Raw genomic sequence first — 21,528 nt, forward strand, 5'->3', positions numbered from 1 at the left:
TTAATGAATATGCATCATGTAAGGTTTATTTGGTATGTTTGTATTAAAATTATCTAAAATAAGTAAATGGGAATTTGTCATGTAATAAAATTACATAAATCTTAAAAGTTAGGGTAAATATTTCTGTGAGTGTATAACATCATTTGAAAAGATATTTATCACAAATATTATGGTTTGCAACTAATGCAGTTTATGTTTTTAAACATTCAATTTCCTGTCAGAATTATTTCATTATTTATTGAACTAATGAGTACTCTTTTACAATGTTAATGGATTATATTCTGTCACAAGGAACTTTCGTGTCATACAAGTATGTTTTTAATTTAATTTTTCCCCATTTTTCTCATAAATGTTGGCATTTTTTAACATAACAATTTGCAGTAATTGTTTTATTTGTCTTAGTTTAACCCTATTCAGGACTTTTGGGGTCCAGTGGACCCCATGCCAATTGCTTTCTCCATACTGTGCTCACTAACGTCCTGAATAGGGTTAAAGAGGAACGCTGACACATGTCTGGTCTCATTCCGTTAGCATGCCAGTTATGAAGCCTTGTTGCTCATGCAGAGTGTCTGGGATCTCCGAGGCCGCTGTTCTGTGTTCCAGACAATATTCCAGCCGGCTCGTGTTTCCTGATTTGGTGCTCTGCTGTGTTCTCTCTGCAGAGTTTTGAAGCACTCTGTAGATGCCACCTTTGAAGACCAGGGGCCCAGTCCGGGATACCGGATCGAGATGTCAATCTTCTACGTGGTCTACTTTGTGGTCTTCCCATTTTTCTTTGTCAACATCTTTGTTGCGCTTATCATCATCACATTTCAGGAGCAGGGAGACAAAGCCTTATCTGAGTGCAGCCTGGAAAAGAACGAAGTACAGTATAAAAATCACAAACACCTCTCACCTTTTTTTGACACATTTGAGGTCTGTTTGGTGCTTATTTCATTTCTGGAGTCGGTTTGTCAGCTGAGGAGCACAGAATATTAATTACATGTCAGCATTCGCACTCATTTTAGTCAAAACATTTATTTTTCAGATATATACGCAACTTCAGCTGAGTTTGTATTCGTAAACATGAAGGAATGATTAGTCGTGTATCACTGAGACAGTTAGTACCTCCAGTGCATCGTAGCAGTCATCAAACAAATGTGTTGTTTGATTGTGGAGTGAGAGAGAGAAAAAGATGCTCTACAGTTCATCATAAATTATCTATGATCATCCAAAATGTGTGATTGTTTAGTCCAAACGTGTGTTACTTTGATCTGGCTTCATCTTTACTGGTAAATATTAAAGCGATGCTGAAACAGAGATTTTCCTCCTTTGTTCCAGAGAGCTTGTATTGATTTTGTCATTAATGCCAAACCTCTGACCCGGTACATGCCTGAGAACACACAATCCTTCCAGTACAAAATGTGGAGGTTTGTCATCTCGGCTCCTTTTGAATACTCCATCATGATCATGATTGCCCTCAACACCGTGGTACTCATGATGAAGGTGAGTGACAGTGATTGATACAAAGCAGTGAGTCAGTATGATTATATGTTTGCTTGCATACACGTGTTTCTGAATGATTAAAAGATGAGCTTGATAATTTCCTGACCGCATCCAGCTGTGACATCACATGACCTTACTGGCATCAGAGGTCTGATGCATTTCTTAGCCCCGGGAGAGCAGATGTCTTTGCAGAAAACCACATTTCAATTTGTCATCAATGATGACCTCTGATTTGACCTTGACATGACCTCTTGTGAGAGGATGGACCACTTAGATTATCAACCATGTTTAATTGAAATTGCTCGTTGTGTTTTGAAGATATCACCAAGGACAGTAGAAAATGACCTCAGATTTCACCTTGACCTATGACCTTGACATGAGCCATTGTGTAAGGATAGTCCAGTGCGTTTATCTACCACATTTTCCTGAAGATATTGCTATCAGTGGGCATATAATAACTTATCTCCATTTCACACTGCAACTAATAGTTTATTTTATTACTGTCAAAGAAGTTGTTTTTCATGTTTTAAACACTTAAAAATGTACCACCTGATCATGTTTTTGTACCAAAAGCTGAAAACAATTGTTAGAAATATGACAGCACAAACCATCACAACAAAATTAAAGTCATCTCTCCTTTAATATTAGCATTTTAGATATGATATGTGGATGAATAAATAAGTCTTTCTTTCACGCGTTTCAGTTCCATGGAGCTCCAGACTTCTATGAAGCAATGCTCAAGTATCTCAACATTGTCTTCACAATCCTCTTCACGCTGGAGTGTATCCTCAAGATCATTGCTTTTGGTCCACTGGTGGGTCCACTGTGATGACTAAATATTAATATATGCAATTAATATATGCATTTATTAGGGCAACTAATGATTTTGCGTCGTTCTTTCTTAGAACTATCTGAAGGACGCCTGGAATGTCTTTGACTTTGTGACAGTTTTAGGGAGCATCACTGACATCTTGGTCACTGAAATCAATGTAAGAGCACTATTCCCTATTCTCTCTACTGTGTGTAACACTGCATTTATGTTAACGAGGTAGAGTAGGGAGAGTGGCCGATACTACCCACATCACCAAAGACAGATTTTTGGCACTGCTCTGGAGGTTGTAGTTAGGATTATTTATTTCTGATCGGTTGAGAGGAGCCTGGAAATGTGGAGGTATGCTCTGGAGAGAAGGGAAATGAAAGTCAGTCAGAGCAACATGGATTACATACAGTAGTGTTCAGAATAATAGTAGTGCTATATGACTAAAAAGATTAATCCAGCTTTTGAGTATATTTCTTATTGTTACATGGGAAACAAGGAACCAGTAGATTCAATAGATTCTCACAAATCCAACAAGACCAAGCACTCATGATATGCACACTCTTAAGGCTATGAAATTCGGCTATTAGTAAAAAAAAGTAGAAAAGGGGGTGTTCATAATAATAGTAGCATCTGCTGTTGACGCTACAAACTCAAAACTATTATGTTGAAACTGCTTTTTTAGCAATCCTGTGAATCACTAAACTAGTGTTTAGTTATATATCCACGGTTTTGATTTCTTCACATCTGCGAGGCATTAATTTTGTTGGTTTGGAACCAAGATTTTGTTCGTTTACTAGTGTGCTTGGGGTCATTGTCTTGTTGAAACACCCATTTCAAGGGCATGTCCTCTTCAGCATAAAGCAACATGACCTCTTCAAGTATTTTGACATATCCAAACTGATCCATGATACCTGGTATGCGATATATAGGGCCAACACCATAGTAGGAGAAACATGCCCATATCATGATGCTTCCACCACCATGCTTCACTGTCTTCACTGTGAACTGTGGCTTGAATTCAGAGTTTGGGGGTCGTCTCACAAACTGTCTGTGGCCCTTGGACCCAAAAAGAACAATTTTACTCTCATCAGTCCACAAAATATTCCTCCATTTCTCTTTAGGCCAGTTGATGTGTTCTTTGGCAAATTGTAACCTCTTCTGCACGTCTTTAATTTAACAGAGGGACTTTGCGGGGGATTCTTGCAAATAAATTAGCTTCACACAGGCATCTTCTAACTGTCACAGCACTTACAGGTAACTCCAGACTGTCTTTGATCATCCTGGAGCTGATCAATGGGTGAGCCTTTGCCATTCTGGTTATTCTTCTATCCATTTTGATGGTTGTTTTCTGTTTTCTTCCACGCGTCTCTGTTTTTTTTTTTGGCCATTTTAAAGCATTGGAGATCAATCGTAGATGAACAGCCTATAATTTTTTGCACCTGCGTATAAGTTTTCCACACTCCAATCAACTTTTTAATCAAACTACGCTGTTCTTCTCAACAATGTCTTGAACGTCCCATTGTCCTCAGGCTTTCAAAGAGAAAAGCATGTTCAACAGGTGCTGGCTTCATCCTTAAATAGGGGACACCTGATTCACACCTGTTTGTTCCACAAAATTGACGAACTCACTGACTGAATGCCACACTACTATTATTGTGAACACCCCCTTTTCTACTTTTTTTTTACTAATAGCCCAATTTCATAGCCTTAAGAGTGTGCATATAATGAATGCTTGGTCTTGTTGGATTTGTGAGAATCTACTGAATCTACTGGTACCTTGTTTCCCATGTAACAATACGAAATATACTCAAAACCTGGATTAATCTTTTTAGTCACATAGCACTACTATTATTCTGAACACCAGGGGCGTTGGACTGGGGGGGTAAAGGGTACTATGTACCCAGGGCCCAGAGCATGGGGGGGCTCACAAAAAACTGGCATTAAATACATTTTTGTGTTGCATGTTATTAATGTCCATACAATTCATGTTGTAAAAGAATACGTATAATTAGAATGAATGTATAAATGTTGCAAAACGTAATTCTGCTCTAACAATAATATTGAAAGATCTCTGAGGGCCCTTCCACTCCTGCAGTTGTACATTGGTTTAGTCCAAGTGCACAGGCGACCTGCTGCGGTAGTACAGGGACCGGATAGCCCTTAGCAAAGGACCCCGTACTCCCGGAGCACTCCCCACAGGGTGCCCCGAGGGACACAGTCGAACTCCTTCTCCAGATCCACAAAACACATGTGGACTGGTTGGGCGAACTCCCATGAACCCTCGAGCACCCGATGGAGCGTGTAGAGCTGGTCCAGTGTGCTGCGACCAGGACGAAAACCACACTGCTCCTCCTGAATCCGAGGTTCGACCATCGGTTGAATTCTCCTTTCCAGTACTCTGGAATAGACCTTACCAGGGAGGCTGAGGAGTGTGATCCCCCTATAGTTGGAACACACCCTCCGGTCCCCCTTCTTAAAGAGAGGGACCATCACCCCGGTCTGCCAATCCAGAGGCACTGTCCCCAATCGCCACGCGATGTTGCAGAGGCGTGTCAGCCAAGACAGAGCCACAACATCCAGAGACTTAAGGTACTCAGGACGGATTTCATCCACCCCAGGAGCCTTGCCACCGAGGAGCTTTCTAACCACCTCGGTGACTTCTGCCTGGGTAATGGATGAGTCCGCCTCTGGGTCCCCCGTCTCTGCTTCCTCTTCGGAAGACGTGACGATGGGATTGAGGAGATCCTCGAAGTACTCCTTCCACCGCCCAACAACATCCCCAGTCAGGGTCAACAGCTCCCCACCCGCACCGTAAACAGTGCCGGTGGAGAGCTGCTTCCGCCTCCTGAGGTGTCGGATGGTTTGCCAGAATCTCTTCGAGGCCGACCAATAGTCCTCCTCCATAGCCTCCCCGAACTCCTCCCAGACCCGAGTTTTTGCCTCTGCGACCGCACAGGCTGCGGTACGCTTGGCCTGCCGGTACCTGTCAGCTGCCTCTGGGGTCCCACCCACCAACAAAGATAAGTAGGACTCCTTCTTCAGCTTGACGGCATCCCTTACTTACGGTGTCCACCACCGGGTTCGGGGATTGCCGCCGCGACAGGCACCAGAGACCTTGCGACCACAGCTACGAGCGGCCGCATCAACAGTGGAAGTGGAGAACATGGTCCACTCGGACTCCATGTCTCCAACCTCCCCCGGGATCTGGGAGAAGCTCTCCCGGAGGTGGGAGTTGAAGACCTCCCTGACAGAGGGTTCCGCCAGTCATTCCCAGCAGACCCTCACGATATGCTTGGGCCTGCCAGGTCTGACCGGCTTCCTCCCCTCCCAGCGGATCCAACTCACCACCAGGTGGTGATCGGTCGACAGCTCTGCCCCTCTCTTTACTCGAGTGTCCGAGACACGTGGCCGAAGGTCAGATGATACGACTACAAAGTCGATCATCGTCCTCCGGCTCAGGGTGTCCTGGTGCCACGTGCACTTATGGACACCCTTGTGCTCGAACATGGTGTTCGTGATGGACAAACTGTGACTAGCACAGAAGTCCAACAACTGAACACCACTCGGGTTCAGATTGGGGAGGCCGTGCTTCCCGATCACCCCCCTCCAGGTCTCACTGTCGCCGCCCACGTGGGCGTTGAAATCCCCCAGGAGAACAATGGAGTCCTTAGTCGGAGCGCTATCTAGTACCCCTCCCAGGGACTCCAGGAAGGTCAGGTACTCTGCACTGCTGCTCAGCCTGTAGGCCGAGACAACGGTGAGAGACCTGTCCCCGACCCGAAGGAGTAGGGACGCAACCCTCTCGTTCACCGGAGTGAACTCCAACACATGGTGACTGAGCTGGGGAGCAATAAGCAATGCAACCCCAGCTCTCCGCCTCTCCCCGTGGGCAACGGCAGAAAAATGAAGCGTCCAGCCCCTCTCCAGGAGTTGGGTACCAGAGCCCATGCTGTGCGTGGAGGTGAGCCCGACTATCTCTAGTCGGTATCTCTCAACTTCTCGCACAAGCTCAGGCTCCTTGCCCCCCAGCGAGGTGACATTCCACGTCCCAGCAGCCAGGGGCTGTGAGCATGGACCGGGCCGCCGGGCCACCCACCCTCGACCGCCACCCAATCCTCTCTGCACCCGACCCCCATGGCCCCCTCTGCAGGTGGTGAACCCACAGGAGGGCGAGCCCACGTTGCTCCTTCGGGCTGAGCCCGGCCGGGCCCCATGTGACTACAATACATTTATATGCATATTATATTTTTACACAATTATCCTTTATTGACTGAGTTTCATTCATGAAGTCAGTGGTGTGGGTACACATCTCTATGTGTGGGTGTGACTGTGAGCGGCACAGCGCGGGTCATTATAATCTCATTATTTTAAGGTGCAAATTAAAAAAAAATTCCCCAGTCTTGTTGAACAATTTTAATCACTAACGACAAGTATTTTAACTAGACACTGGTCTAGCAGTGGAAAATATCAACTAGGCATAAGTGAAGCGTTAATGGTCTGTGTCATCGGGTGACACGGCAGGAAACATACAGCTGTTTATCATCCAAATATCACAGACAAAGTGACAAGAGGAACCAAAACCACTTACTTATGGAAGGAAATATTGTCTCCCTTGTTCCTCCATTTGTGGCTTTGCCAACATGCGCAGCTTTCCGGCATATTCCACCTGTTTCTTGAACTTCTATGTACACAAATCACTAACTTGCCCGAAATTAAAATGGCGACCACGCCTCCTTACTGACAGTATTTACTTAATGGTTTTCATTATGCTTTTGTTCTTATTTTGAAAGTTCAATAAGTGGACTGATATGTTAAACATGGTGCGAATGCTATGTGAAAGACTAAAGTAAGTATTTGTTTGGCATTTTTTGTTGAAAATTTAGCAGGTGAACACTGGGTGTGTTTAAAACAATGTTGTGGGTGCTCTTAATTCATAATGTGAAGTAAAACAGAGCATGCCATGTAAAAGAAACAGTTTTATTTTTGCTTAATAAACTGTACTATGTGGTCAAGACTACTTCTATTTAGTTTCTTTTGTCTGTATTAGCATATTTGATATTGGAGTAATCCAGAAGTAATTGAAAGTAATCAAATTACATTACTTTAATATTATGGTACTTGGATTACGTTACTGATTACATTTTTCAACAGGTAACTAGTAACTGTATCGGAATACATTTTTAAAGTAACCCTCCCAACCCTGTTTATAACTTAAAAACGGGACTGATGCTAACGCGTTAGCATGTCTGTGGCGTTTTTCAATGTTGAAGTTAGCATTAAGCTGTTGCAGCTGTCAGCACATTTGTTTTCTGTATAAAAATTCATGGCTCAGCGTTTGTTGTCTTAAAAGAGTCAAATGTATTACAAATTGTAATATTTTATTCATTTATTTTTATTTATATATCAATAATAATAATGATAGAAACAACAACAATAATAGTAATAATAACTAATAATGCCACAATACAGTTTTAGAGAAATGGACAAAAAGAATCTGATAAAACAGAAAAGATTAAACCAACTAACAATGAACATAAATAAATATAGAAATAACTGTTTCCTGTGAACACCTAGTGACTCTTATACTAAAACCTCCACTTCATCCCTGTTTTATTTTTAATGACAATTTGTTTTGGTCAAACCACATCTAAGCTGTGTTTTTACACAAGAAAAAAATCAAATGCAGTAAACTGCACATTTGTGTCTTTTTTCCATGAAAATATCTTATTAAATATAACATATTACACTTCTGTCAGGCCTTTAAAATACGTTTGTGGACTCTTGCTGTAATATGTTGTCAGTGGTTGAGATAGTTGCTGTAGGCATCTAAACCTGATGGAAATCTCTTTGTGGTGTGTCGGTGATGTATGTATGTGCAAAATAAAACAGTACTCCAGGTATATTTTTGACGAGAATATAACATGACTTTGTTACAAGGTCAAACATTGATGTTGTGTGATAAAGGCCTTTTAATAATAATTCACTTAAAGAAATAATGGCAAAACTCACATATAAGTAAAAAAAAAAAAAAAAACGATTAATTGAAAAAATAATCGACCGATGAACTGATTAGTAAGATAATCATTAGTTGCAGCCCTAGTGTTTAGGCTGAAATAAAATGTCTTTCCTAAAAATCAAAGTCCGGATTTCAAAAAGAAGAGAAAAAAGGACAGGGAAAGAAAACTAAATGAGGGAAAGCAGCTGCTAACCAAATTGTTTGAAAAGAGAGGTGAGCTTGAAAGCTAGCTATATTGAGTTGGGGGTCTGGGGGACCAAATTGCACCATTTTCTAGAAAATGGTGCAATTTGGTGCATTCCTGTGCATTTTAACAGACAGGAATGCACCAAATTGCACCATTTTTCTAGAAAATGGTGCAATTTGGTCCCCCAGACCCCCCAACTCAATATTGCTCCCCCAACTTTAAAAAGGGTTCTGACTCCCAGGTGTGATCTAAGGTATACATGATTTAGACCTGGTTTGACTACGCATTAGAAATTTGGTGTTTGCGTTATTAAAAAAGAACATAACTGTGTGTGTGTGTGTGGGGGGTGTCTTCAATATGGCTAGTACCTACGGCCCAGAATTTGGTGTTACGCCCATGCTGAACACTACTGTATGTGTAAGTCAGTAGGAGCCCAATGGAATAGTGAGGTTGTAAGGAGTAGAAATGGTGAACGTAGATGAGTTTAAGTACTTTGGGTCAGCTGTTTAAGTAATGTGTAGAGTGGAAGAGAAGTGAAAAAGAGTGCATGGTAGAGATGGTGAATAATAATAATAATAATAATAATAATATAATTATCTGTAATAGAAAGGTATCTGCAAGAGCAGGCAGTGCTCAAGGTGGCACAGCTGACGATGCTGCAGTTTTCGTTCGGAGTGACGAGGATGGACAGGATTAAAAATAAGCATATCAGAGGGATGGCACAAGAGGCAAGACTGAGATGGTTTGGACATATGCAGAGGAGGGGCACAGGGTATACAGCGAGAAAGATGCTGAGGATGGAACCACCAGGCACTAGGAATGGAAGGAGTCCATGCAGGTGGTTGGCATGACAGAGGACAGGGAGAGATGGATTCAGCAGAATAGTTTTTAATATACAACAGACTGTAATAATGTCATCTGTATTGAAAAATGTTTGCATATGTTTGTTAATCTTGACCCGTTTATGTGATGCAGTATAACTGTTACTGTTCTCTGCCCTCTCCTCCACATTCTCCTCCTCCTCCTTTATAATCTGTTGTGATCTTCTCCTTTTCTTTCTCATGCTTTCTCTTTCCTGTCTCTCCATATTTCACTCATTCTTCACATTTTCATCTTGTTGATTGTCCTTACTGGTGTTGCCATCTCCTGAAAACATGACCAGACTACGGTGAGTGACTCTTCTCTTGCTCTACTTTGCTCTTCGCTCACAGAGTGAAATGTCCAGCAGGTCCTGCTCTCTAGAATGTACTGTATTTGCACATTGCTGCATACATATCAAATGACACCTTAACACCACACCAGCTGCCAAACCTATGTAGTTTGGAGGTACTCACAATTTGACTTCATATTATTGGCTCCTTATTTAGTAAGAGATGTTTAGGAGAGCATATGAGTGAGGTGCAGTTGGAAAGATGCCTATGATCCCTAATATTATTCATTTTTGTCCATAAGGACTGTATGTATATTTAGCAGATACATAACAGAAACCAGTATAGAAGTAGTACAGACAGAACCACGTACTTACTACCCCTGTCCATTTACAATATATTTATCATGCTCTGCATCATGTTGTGTGGGCCGCTGAAGAGGAGGTACTGCTGGCCCACCACCACCAGAGGGCGCCCTGCCTGGAGTGCGGGCTCCAGGCACCGGAGGGCGCTGCCGCCTCACAGGAGCAGCCAGGGTGACAGCTGTCACCCATCACCTGAGACAGCTGATATCAATCAACAGGGAGGTATATCAGCAGGACGGCATCTCCACCTCATTGCCGAGATATCGCTCTACTAAGGAGGTAACGTACTCAGCCGATTGTGTTCTTGACGATAATACTTTGTTGCTTGTGTGTTGGATAGCAGATAGTGAGTAGTACAGCGGGAGATTGTATTGGACTTCTTGGATAAGTACTCACACTCCTGCACTCACCAGTATTTTCCTGACAAGAGGTGGAGGTGGTGTTTCCACCCTGTGTGTTGCTGGGTGCAGCCGCACCCACACCTGACTGTTTCTGTTCCTTGCCAGCAGTACCGGATCCGACGAGCGGAGGCAGTGGCCACCTGGGGTTCGGGACTTGGCGGCTCCAGTATCCCCGGGGTTCGGTGGCAGAGGAAATCGGGTGGTTCCGGTTCGACTCGGACAGACGTCTCCTATCGTCGAGCCTGCCCACACGACACCACTGGAATTCGGTTACTGCTGTATTTGTAATCTGTTGTGTTTGTTGTGTGTATTCACAACAGTAAAACTTTGTGATTTGACTTTCTCCATTGTCCGTTCATTTGCGCCCCCTGTTGTGGGTCCGTGTTCCTACACTTTCCCAACACATCATCATGAAACAAATATTAAAAACACAGATTCCTGAATATCAATAATGTCACAGAACATGTTGGATTTTTACTTTGCATGCTGTCTTCATGTATAAATCCCATGAACATATGTCCAAAAATGGTAAACCTAACTACCTATCTTTTCTGCCAACCCATCTCCCTATCTTGCCTGCCTACTTCCAAACCAACCTACCTATCTGCATATACTACCTACCAACCTACCTATTTTTTCTGCCAATCTATTTCTCTATTCTACCTACCTCCCGAGTCCCAACCAACATGCCTATCTACATATGCTACCTACCTGCCTGTCGAACTATCTCTCTATTCTACAGTACATACCTACTTCCCAACCAACCTATCAGCCTACCTGTCTACATACAGTTGTATGCAAAAGTTTGGGCACCCCTGATAATTTTCATGATTTTCCTTTATAAATCATTGGTTGTCTGGATCAGAATTTTCAGTTAAATATATCATATAGGAGACAAACACAGTGATATTTGAGAAGTGAAATGAAATTTCTAGTATTTGCAGAAAGTGTGCAGTAATTATTTAAACAAAATTGGGCAGGTGCATATATTTGGGCACCCTTGTCATTTTATTGATTTGAATACATTTAGCACTAATTATTGGAACACAAAATTGGTTTGGTAAGCTCATTGACCCTTGACCTCCTTACACAAGTGAATCCAATCATGAGAAAGTGTATTTAAGGTGGCCATTTGCAAATGTTTCTCCTCTTTGCATCTGTTCTAACAAGTGGCAACATGGGAGCCTCTAAACAACTCTCAAATGACCTGAAAACAAAGATTGTTCAACATCATGGTTTAGGGAAGGATACAAAAGGCTACCTCAGAGATTTCAGCTGTCAGTTTCCACTGTGAGGAACATAGTGAGGAAATAGAAAACCACAGGCACAGTACTAGTTAAGGCCCAAAGTGGCAGGCCAAGAAAAATCTCAGATAAGCTGAAGCGAAGGATGGTGAGAACAGTTATAGTCGATGCACAGACCCGCTCCAAAGACCTACACCATGATCTTGCTGCAGATAGTGTCTCTGTGCATCGCTCAACTATACAGCGCACTTTGCACAAAGAGATGCTGTATGATGCTGTAAGGCAGAGGAAGCCTTTTCTGCGTACACACCCCAAACAGAGTCGCTTGAGGTATGCTAAAACACATTTGGACAAGCCAGCTTCATTTTGGAATAAGGTGTTGTGGACTGATGAAACTAAAATTGAGTTATTTGGACATAACAAGGGGCAGTATGCATGGCTGAAAAAGAACAGCATTCCAAGAAAAATACTTGCTACCTACAGTAAAATTTGGAGGTGGTTCCATCATGTTGTGTGGCTGTGTGGCCAGTGCAGGTACTGGGAATCTTGTTAAAGTTGAGGGTCACATGGATTCCAGTCAATATCAGCAGATTCTTGAGAACAATGTTCATGAATCAGTGACAAAGTTGAAGTTGCACCTATTTCAACAAGACAACGACTCTAAACACTGCTCAAAATCTACTAAGGCATTCATGCAGAGGAACAAGTACAACATTCTGGAATGGCCATCTCAGTCCCCAGACCTGAATATTATTGAAAATCTGTGGTGTGATTTTAAGCGGGCTGTCCATGCTCGGAAACCAACAAACGTGAGATGTTTTGTAAAGAAGAATGGTCCAGAATACCTTCAACCAGAGTCCAGACTCTCATTGGAAGCTATAGGAAGTGTTTTATAGGCGCATTTTTTCATGACACATATAAGGGTGGCAGAAGTACTTAAAAAAAAAAAGTAATTCTGTGTCGCAAAGCAGTTATATCAACTGTGTGAGGAATTGGCAATTTGACTTCCCGCAGCTGCAGGCAGGTGCCCCTGTGTGCTGATGTACGCAGAACAGAACTTGTGACAGAGGTTCAGCGGTGGTCGCCTGCATAACTGGCGACAGATGCGCTCTTTCTCGGCTCGTGCGCTCTGCTCATGGCTGTGGACGTAGTATCGTGCTCACTGTTCCCCACTGCTCCGCCTCCACGGTATCTCTGCTCTGGCAGAGGGAAGTCCATTACAATGCAGTAGAGTAGAACCAGAACTCCAGTGAACGATGCAGGCAGCCAGTTTATGAAATAAAAGCTGTTTGAAAGTGAACAAACAGGGTGGAACTACGGTTTTGAATCTCACTGGAGAGGACAGGAGCTCCTTTCACATTACTAACTGAAGTGACCTGAATCTGGCCTTTTTTGTGTGCCTGCAAGAGTGTGTGTTACTTTTACAATAATTTTCCAGCAGCTGGAAACTCTTTTTATTGTCATGTACATTGACTAAATAAAATAATAATAATAGTTAAATTTAAAATGAGGCTTATCTTCATAATTAACTGGTTTATTTGATGGAGAAAAAGAATTACATTTGATTTCATTGGCATGGGAACATTTCAGTTTAGATTTTCTTTTGACCAAAAATCAAGACCAAACAAATTAGGGAGGAAAAAAGGGAAATACTACATAATCAAATTTCTGACAAACCTAAAACTATTGCAGATTAATTAATGCCAAATATTTACACATTTAGCCTAATGTTTACAAACATCACGCTAAATATTAAGCAAAATGTTGAGACAAATATGTACCTTAATAAAAGAGCACTTGTAATAGTAAAAGGGGCACTTGTAATATATATAAAATAATAAAATAATTTAAAAATGGCTGTGCAAAATACAAACCAAAAAAACGGGGGGGGGGGGGTAGTGGGGGCGGGGAGTAATTCAGTGTAGAACTGTCATTGACAATAAAAAGTCATCTGCACAGGTCATAAAGACAAAACAAACCGAAAACAACTGCACATGGAAAATAATTGAGAGGGAACCTACTAATATAGAATTGTACTTTGTAACACTATTTGAAAAAGGAATCACTTTGAAAAAAATAACTTCATTGATGTACAAAAATGTAATGGAAAATACACTCAACATAAATATAAATGCAACACTTCTGGTTTTGCTCCCATTTTGTATGAGATGAACTCAAAGATCTAAAACTTTTTCCACATACACAATATCACCATTTCCCTCAAATATTGTTCACAAACCAGTCTAAATCTGTGATAGTGAGCACTTCTCCTTTGCTGAGATAATCCATCCCACCTCACAGGTGTGCCATATCAAGATGCTGATTAGACACCATGATTAGTGCACAGGTGTGCCTTAGACTGCCCACAATAAAAGGCCACTCTGAAAGGTGCAGTTTTGTTTTATTGGGGGGGATACCAGTCAGTATCTGGTGTGACCACCATTTGCCTCATGCAGTGCAACACATCTCCTTCACATAGAGTTGATCAGGTTGTCAATTGTGGCCTGTGGAATGTTGGTCCACTCCTCTTCAATGGCTGTGTGAAGTTGCTGGATATTGGCAGGAACTGGTACACGCTGTCGTATACGCCGGTCCAGAGCATCCCAAACATGCTCAATGGGTGACATGTCCGGTGAGTATGCTGGCCATGCAAGAACTGGGACATTTTCAGCTTCCAAGAATTGTGTACAGATCCTTGCAACATGGGGCCGTGCATTATCCTGCTGCAACATGAGGTGATGTTCTTGGATGTATGGCACAACAATGGGCCTCAGGATCTCATCACGGTATCTCTGTGCATTCAAAATGCCATCAATAAAATGCACCTGTGTTCTTCATCCATAACAGACGCCTGCCCATACCATAACCCCACCGCCACCATGGGCCACTCGATCCACAACATTGACATCAGAAACCGCTCACCCACACAACGCCACACACGCTGTCTGCCATCTGCCCTGAACAGTGTGAACCGGGATTCATCCGTGAAGAGAACACCTCTCCAACATGCCAAACGCCAGCGAATGTGAGCATTTGCCCACTCAAGTCGGTTACGACAACGAACTGGAGTCAGGTCGAGACCCCGATGAGGATGACGAGCATGCACATGAGCTTCCCTGAGATGGTTTCTGACAGTTTGTGCAGAAATTCTTTGGTTATGCAAACTGATTGTTTCAGCAGCTGTCCGAGTGGCTGGTCTCAGACGATCTTGGAGGTGAACATGCTGGATGTGGAGGTCCTGGGCTGGTGTGGTTACACGTGGTCTGCGGTTGTGAGGCTGGTTGGATGTACTGCCAAATTCTCTGAAACGCCTTTGGAGACGGCTTATGGTAGAGAAATGAACATTCCGTACACGAGCAACAGCTCTGGTTGACATTCCTGCTGTCAGCATGCCAATTGCACGCTCCCTCAAATCTTGCGACATCTGTGGCATTGTGCTGTGTGATAAAACTGCACCTTTCAGAGTGGCCTTTTATTGTGGGCAGTCTAAGGCACACCTGTGCACTAATCATGGTGTCTAATCAGCATCTTGGTATGGCACACCTGTGAGGTGGGATGGATTATCTCAGCAAAGGAGAAGTGCTCACTATCACACAGATTTAGACTGGTTTGTGAACAATATTTGAGGGAAATGGTGATATTGTGTATGTGGAAAAAGTTTTAGATCTTTGAGTTCATCTCATACAAAATGGGAGCAAAACCAAAAGTGTTGTGTTTATATTTTTGTTGAGTGTATGTCAGATAATACTCTGCATATTAAATATAACGGAACTGGAGATGAATGTAATAATAACAGATGAGCAATGGGAACATACGAGGGTAGGCTGAAAAGTTCTGAGGCTCCCCATGAAGGAGTAATGCATTAACTGCATTATAGTGAGCCTTAGAACTTTTCAGCCTACCCTCGTACATGCCTGCAATGTCATAAAGGAATTGGAAGTCAAAACTGGAAGGAGTTTGATTGGAAAACAAAAATAAGATTCTTTAGAACCTCGTTAAAGTCATACATGATTGAAACAACTACCAATAATGAATGCTGGAGAAAATGTGGCATGGTGGGAGACCATACCCACATATTCTGGGACTGCCCAAAAATAAAAGGATTCCGGGAAAATGTTAAGAAGACTGAGGACTTCATAAGGATGGACATACCAATGGACCCTCTTCTATTTCTGTTTGATTTACACACAAGAAGAGACTCACTAAATGAAGATCAGCAATATATTTTGCATGTACTTTTACTGATAGCTAGAAAAACAGTCACTCTAAATTGGCTTAAACCATGCCCACCGACTATTCCTCAATGGACACAAAAACTAAAACAAGTATACCAGATGGAATTTCTAACTGCCCAACTCCAGCTTAAAATGGACCTATTTCTCAGAAGATGGTCATGTGTGCCATCTCTTTTTGAATGACCTCTGAATCTGTATTTTACTTTTTTTTCTGCAGATATCAGTAGCCTCTCTGTAATAGAGTACATTCTGAGCCCATTGTAAAGCCAAATCTCAACACTTGTTGTTACTTGTTGTAAATTGTAATATAAATTGCCTGTAAAATCCCTTTTACTTTTGGCAATAAAGTTCAAAAAACAAAAACAAAAACAAAAAAACAACTGCATTCCAACCTGCTGTGAAAAACAATATCCAGAGTTGATCGAGAGCAGGGGTGCCCAAGTTCGGTCCTCGAGATTTACCTTCCTGACACGCTTAGTTGTCTCCCTGCTCCAACATTGGTGCCCAAGTTCGGTCCTCGAGATCTACCTTCCTGACACTCTAGTTGTCTCCCTGCTCCAACATTGGATTCAGGTGTGTTGGAGCAGGGAGACAACTAAGCGTGTCAGGAAGGTAGATCTCGAGGACCGAACTTGGGCACCCCTGATCTAGAGACACCTGTGTGTGGGTGTGTTTAATGGAGGAATGTCGTTGCACACCGACAAACTCACGGTCCTTGATAGATCCTTAGTCTTGGCTGATGATTGGGAAATTTGGTTCTGAGGACCTGCTGCAGCATTCATCCGCCTTCACAGTTGTTTGGTTTTAAGCTATCACCTCCTCTGCCTAATCCCCCTTTGAGGACTTCTTGTTGCACCAGAGCTCCATTAACCTTCTCATGTTCAGGGTTCCTGTTGGACCTTCATGGTTACCATAATGACCATGGGTCATACAAGATCCCCACCATATTTCACCCCAACAGGCAATCCCCTACTTAATCCGTTATGCAGGTGTCACGATGTGGATGAGGGGTTGGATTTTGATACCCAACACAACTACTTGTTACGAAAAGACGCCAGGTTCTTGGCTGAAGAGCTAATGACCATCCAAAAAAATTACTGCTCATGAAAAACATCATTACAATGAATAATAAAATAAACTTACATCTGGAGAGTTGTTCACTGAGGGGTTTGGTCCAGAGCCGTCCAGCATGGCGGTCCAAATCAGCCCATGTTCACAGCCCAGAAACTCTTGTCCAGAAGTCATGACAATGTTTAGAGGAATGTTACTGAATTCCATGCTTCATTGTACATTCCCTTGAAAAGACTTGAAGATTTTCCATGTGCCATTGTTACATCACCCTCTGGTAGTGCTTCCCAGTTAGTGATTCAGTCTGCTTTTCAGTCAACTCATGTTTTATTATGTCTAAATGTATTCAGATGTTGCTTTCTTCCTATAAGGAAGGAGCTACAGTTGATAAACAGATCTGAGAAGATCACACGGTGTCACAAAGCCCTTTTTAACATTAGTAATTTCAACGGGAGGCCTCCAGCTCTCTGGTTTTGGGGTTTGTTTGTTTGTTGTTGAGGGTGACAATACAGCATTGTGATTTCATCTTTCTTACCCATTTTTATTTTATTTGGTTTAGGGTTGAGGACTTTGGTAAGTGGGTGAGAGTCCCAGACTTTCCCTGGATGGGAGGCTGGTCCAGCTCAGGTTACTACCCCAGCCAAGGCTGGTACCTGTTTACTGCTGGGTAGACTGGGACGATGCAGATGATGTGTCTTGGCCAAGACCACAGACAGGTAGCATGACCTGGAATCGAGCCCAGGTCTATACACTGGTAGCAGAACTCCCTATCCCGCTGAGCTACCTGCTCTGCTTTGTTTGAGGATTTTGAGTGAAATTGAGAACTTTTAAAGATAAAGATCAAGTTTATTTATCTTGAGGGAAATTATTTTGCCAGAGTACAGAAACGGTACACAACGGTTACTTGAACACACAATTACAGAAAGTGATAGTAGTTAAATAGAAATAAAATAGATATAATCACTCCACCTAGTCCTGGGTCTTCCCCAGGGTCTCCTCCCAGCTGGACATGCCTGGAACACCTCCCGAGGGAAGCACCCAGGAGGCATCCATTTCATTTCATTTATTTTCATTTATATAGTGCCGATTCACAACGAACTGCCTCAAGGCACTCCATACAAGTAAGGTCTAACCTCACCACCCCTAAAGCAAGCACACAGGTGACAGTGGTAAGGAAAACTCCCTCTGATGATATTGAGGAAGAATCCTCAAGCAGAGCAGACTCAAAGGGGTGACCCACTGTTTAGGCCATTCTAACAATAACAAGATTTTGAAGTTTTACAAAGCTGAAGAAACAGAAAACAGGTAATCAAACAACATAATAATATAAAAAAGATGAGAAGTCCACGCAGGCATTAGCACGACATGCAGGGGTCATCTGGCATTCCTCATGCTGTCAGTGGGCCTGTTCCCGCAACAGGGCCACCCTCAAATACTCGTACAGCACACAGCACCCACCTCAGGCCCTGCATCTCATGATCAGTCCGGCCGCCTGCGGTTTGGATCTGCCAATCCTGCATCCCATGTGATGTTGTCTGTACCTCGGACAGAGAAAGAAAATGAGCAGAATCAGTCGGCCGGACAAAACTACATCTATGGTATAATTCATCAGCAGTAAGTCGACTGTAAAACAGACAAATTAGTAAGCCCTATGCTTCACTAACAGACCCAGAATTTAGATAAAGTTGAGGCAGAGACCTGTTCGGTTGCACATAAAATGACTTCAGGCATCCTTACCAGATGCCTGAAGGCCTCTGCTGGTTCCTTTCACTGTGAAAGTGCAGCAGCTCTTCTCCGAGGTCCTCACGAATGATTGAACTTCTCAAACCCATTTTGGTCACATGTACCTGCGATCTAGTTCTTTCGGTCATGAGCCAGCCCTCATGACCATAGGTGAACGTAAGAATGAAGATTGACCAGCAGATCAAGAGCTTTGCCTTTTGGCTCAGCTCCCTTATTGTCACAACAGTACGGTAGAGCGAATGCAATACCGCCCCGCTGCACCGATTCTCCGGCCCATCTCACGCTCAATTGTCCCCTCACTTGCGAACAAGACCCAGTGGTCCTTGAACTCCTTCACTTGGGGCAAGACCTCATTCCCAACCCAGAGTAGGCAATCCATTGGTTTCCTGCTGAGAACCATGGCCTCAGATTTAGAAGTGCTGATCCTCATCCCAGCCACTTCACACTCAGCTGCGAACTGATCCAGTGAGTGTTGGAGGTCACAGGCCGATGAAGCCAACAGGACCACATCATCTGCAAAAAGCAGTGATGAGACCTTGAACCCACCAAACTGAAGACCCTCCTCCCCCTGACTACGCCTCGATATCCTGTCCATGAATATCACAAACAGGATTGGTGACAAGGTGCAGCCCTGGTGGAGGCCAACCCCCACTGAAAACGAGTCCGACTCACTGCTGAGAACCCAATCACAGCTCTCGCTTTGTGAGTACAGAGATTGGATTGCCCTGAGAAGGGAACCCCTCACTCCATACTCCCACAGCACCTCCCACAGTATCTGCCAGGGTACCCAATTATGCATCTTCTCCAAGTACACAAAACACATGTAGACTGGATGGGTGTACTCCCAGGCCCCCTCCAGGATCTTTGTGAGAGTGAAGACCTGGTCAGTTGTTCCACGACCAGGACGGAACCCACATTGTTCCTCTTCAAACACATGTTCGACTATCGTCCAAACCCTACTTTCCAGCACCCTGGAGTAGACTTTACCAGGGAGGTTGAGTAGCGTGATGCCCCTGTAATTGGCACACACTGTCCATACCTGCCAACATATGACATTACCAATGCAGGACACCCACACGTGGCCGTGAGCACTAATGGCGCAAAGCGTTATTAGGGGTTCCAGGGGTGTGCCCAGACTCACACAACTGCGGGACTAATGGGCGTCCCACACACATTCATGCGGGATGCAGGGGTAAATCCCGCTGAATACGGGACGGTTGGCAGCTCTGACTCTCTGGTCCCCTTTTTTAAATATGGGGACCATCATCCCAGTCTGCCACTCCTTTGGCACCGTCCCAGACCTCCTTGCAATGTTGAAGAGATGTCTCTTCCCTCCACACCCAGAGCCTTCAGCATGAGCCTTTTCACATTATTTGTTGCAATTTTCAAAGCAATAAATAAATACAAAGATAAAATTAAATAAAACCTGTGTTTCTCACCACCAACCCAAAACAAATGGTGGCAAAATGTCAAAAAGCATTGCTTTGCCATTGCCCTGCTGGCGATTCCTTTCGATTACATTACTTCTACTGCTAAAAATTAATGGTGATCGATTGATGATAATTATGAGTGAAAAGTGTATTGGATGGCAGGTTACAGGTACATCCTGCATGGTGGAGCACCAACCCATGGTCCTCAGTCTGATCTGATGTCTTGCTTGTCTCCAACAGGACAGACTGTTGAACCTGAGCTTCCTGAGGCTCTTCAGAGCTGCACGGCTTATCAAGCTGCTGAGGCAGGGTTATACCATCCGCATCCTGCTCTGGACCTTTGTACAATCCTTCAAGGTGCTTCCATATGCATGCATTTGCACACTTGGAACATTTTGGCTGGAGGTAATTCTGAACAATCATCAAGTAAAGTGTCTTTTGGTTTCCTCTTCTTCTCTTTAGGCTCTGCCTTATGTTTGCCTGTTGATCGCTATGCTGTTCTTCATTTATGCCATCATTGGGATGCAGGTGGGAAATGCTCCTCTGTTTTGGTGACAGTCAAAATGCTAGAATGGCAGCGATGTCCATCTGTCAGTTTTCATCTGCTCTTGGTCTTGAGGGTTGGACCAAGAGTTGAATGTATCCCAGTGTACACTGAGCACAAGGCAGCGTTCACCCTGCAGAGATTTGCATCCAGCAGTCACCATCTTTAAATCACAAGTCCACTTACAATTATCTATGTGCTCATAGCATGTTGCTCTAATCATGAGGTGTGGCCATGTGCAGTGCACGTACATTGTGATTGTATGCAGTGGTGGGCACAGTTCCACTAATCCGCTATCGAAGCTAATGTTTCGTTAACAGTTTACCTTTTCAGATAACTTTGAAAACCATCAGCGAACATTAGCTTCCGATAAATTTAGTTCTGATCATTTTTAGACTACTAACATGTTTTTGCGGGCACAGTACATAAACCTGAACAGTTAAAAACATTTGTGAAATCTGAAATCAAAGATTTTAGGGCCTACCTGTTACATGTTTTGTAGCAGACAGACAGCTATGAGTGGTACAGCTTTATTTTTCTTCACACCAATAGAGACTTGCCGACATATCACACAAGTCATGCACAGGCAGACAGTTTTGAGTTATGTTTAAATTTTTAAATAAACTAATTCCGGACAAGTTATTGAAATTAATCTCACATCTGTTGTTTTACAAAGTGAAAATATCAGCTATATGTTTTAGTTTTAAAGTAATGCAGTAATTGTGAAGGGTTTAGCATTTAGACACACATCCTGTAAAGGATTATGGGTAAATTCGTTTCCTGATGAGTGGCTGGTGGTCATAAGACACAACTTACTGAAACGTAGTGGGTTTTACAAATAA

The 21,528-nt window shown here is 43.1% G+C and overlaps 1 protein-coding gene across 1 annotated transcript in view; it reads left to right on the forward strand.

Annotated features, from left to right (window-relative positions):
* Positions 1-21,528, forward strand: part of LOC117511260 (voltage-dependent N-type calcium channel subunit alpha-1B-like) — a 188,678-nt gene that overhangs the window by 115,685 nt on the left and 51,465 nt on the right. The window contains 7 exon segments of the mRNA XM_034171267.1: positions 663-864; positions 1,321-1,485; positions 2,189-2,299; positions 2,391-2,474; positions 9,671-9,676; positions 20,383-20,499; positions 20,605-20,670. Coding sequence (XP_034027158.1) covers positions 663-864; positions 1,321-1,485; positions 2,189-2,299; positions 2,391-2,474; positions 9,671-9,676; positions 20,383-20,499; positions 20,605-20,670 — 751 coding nt within the window.

Source organism: Thalassophryne amazonica, chromosome 5 (assembly GCF_902500255.1).
Source record: "Thalassophryne amazonica chromosome 5, fThaAma1.1, whole genome shotgun sequence".
In the NCBI taxonomy this organism is placed as follows: domain Eukaryota; kingdom Metazoa; phylum Chordata; class Actinopteri; order Batrachoidiformes; family Batrachoididae; genus Thalassophryne; species Thalassophryne amazonica.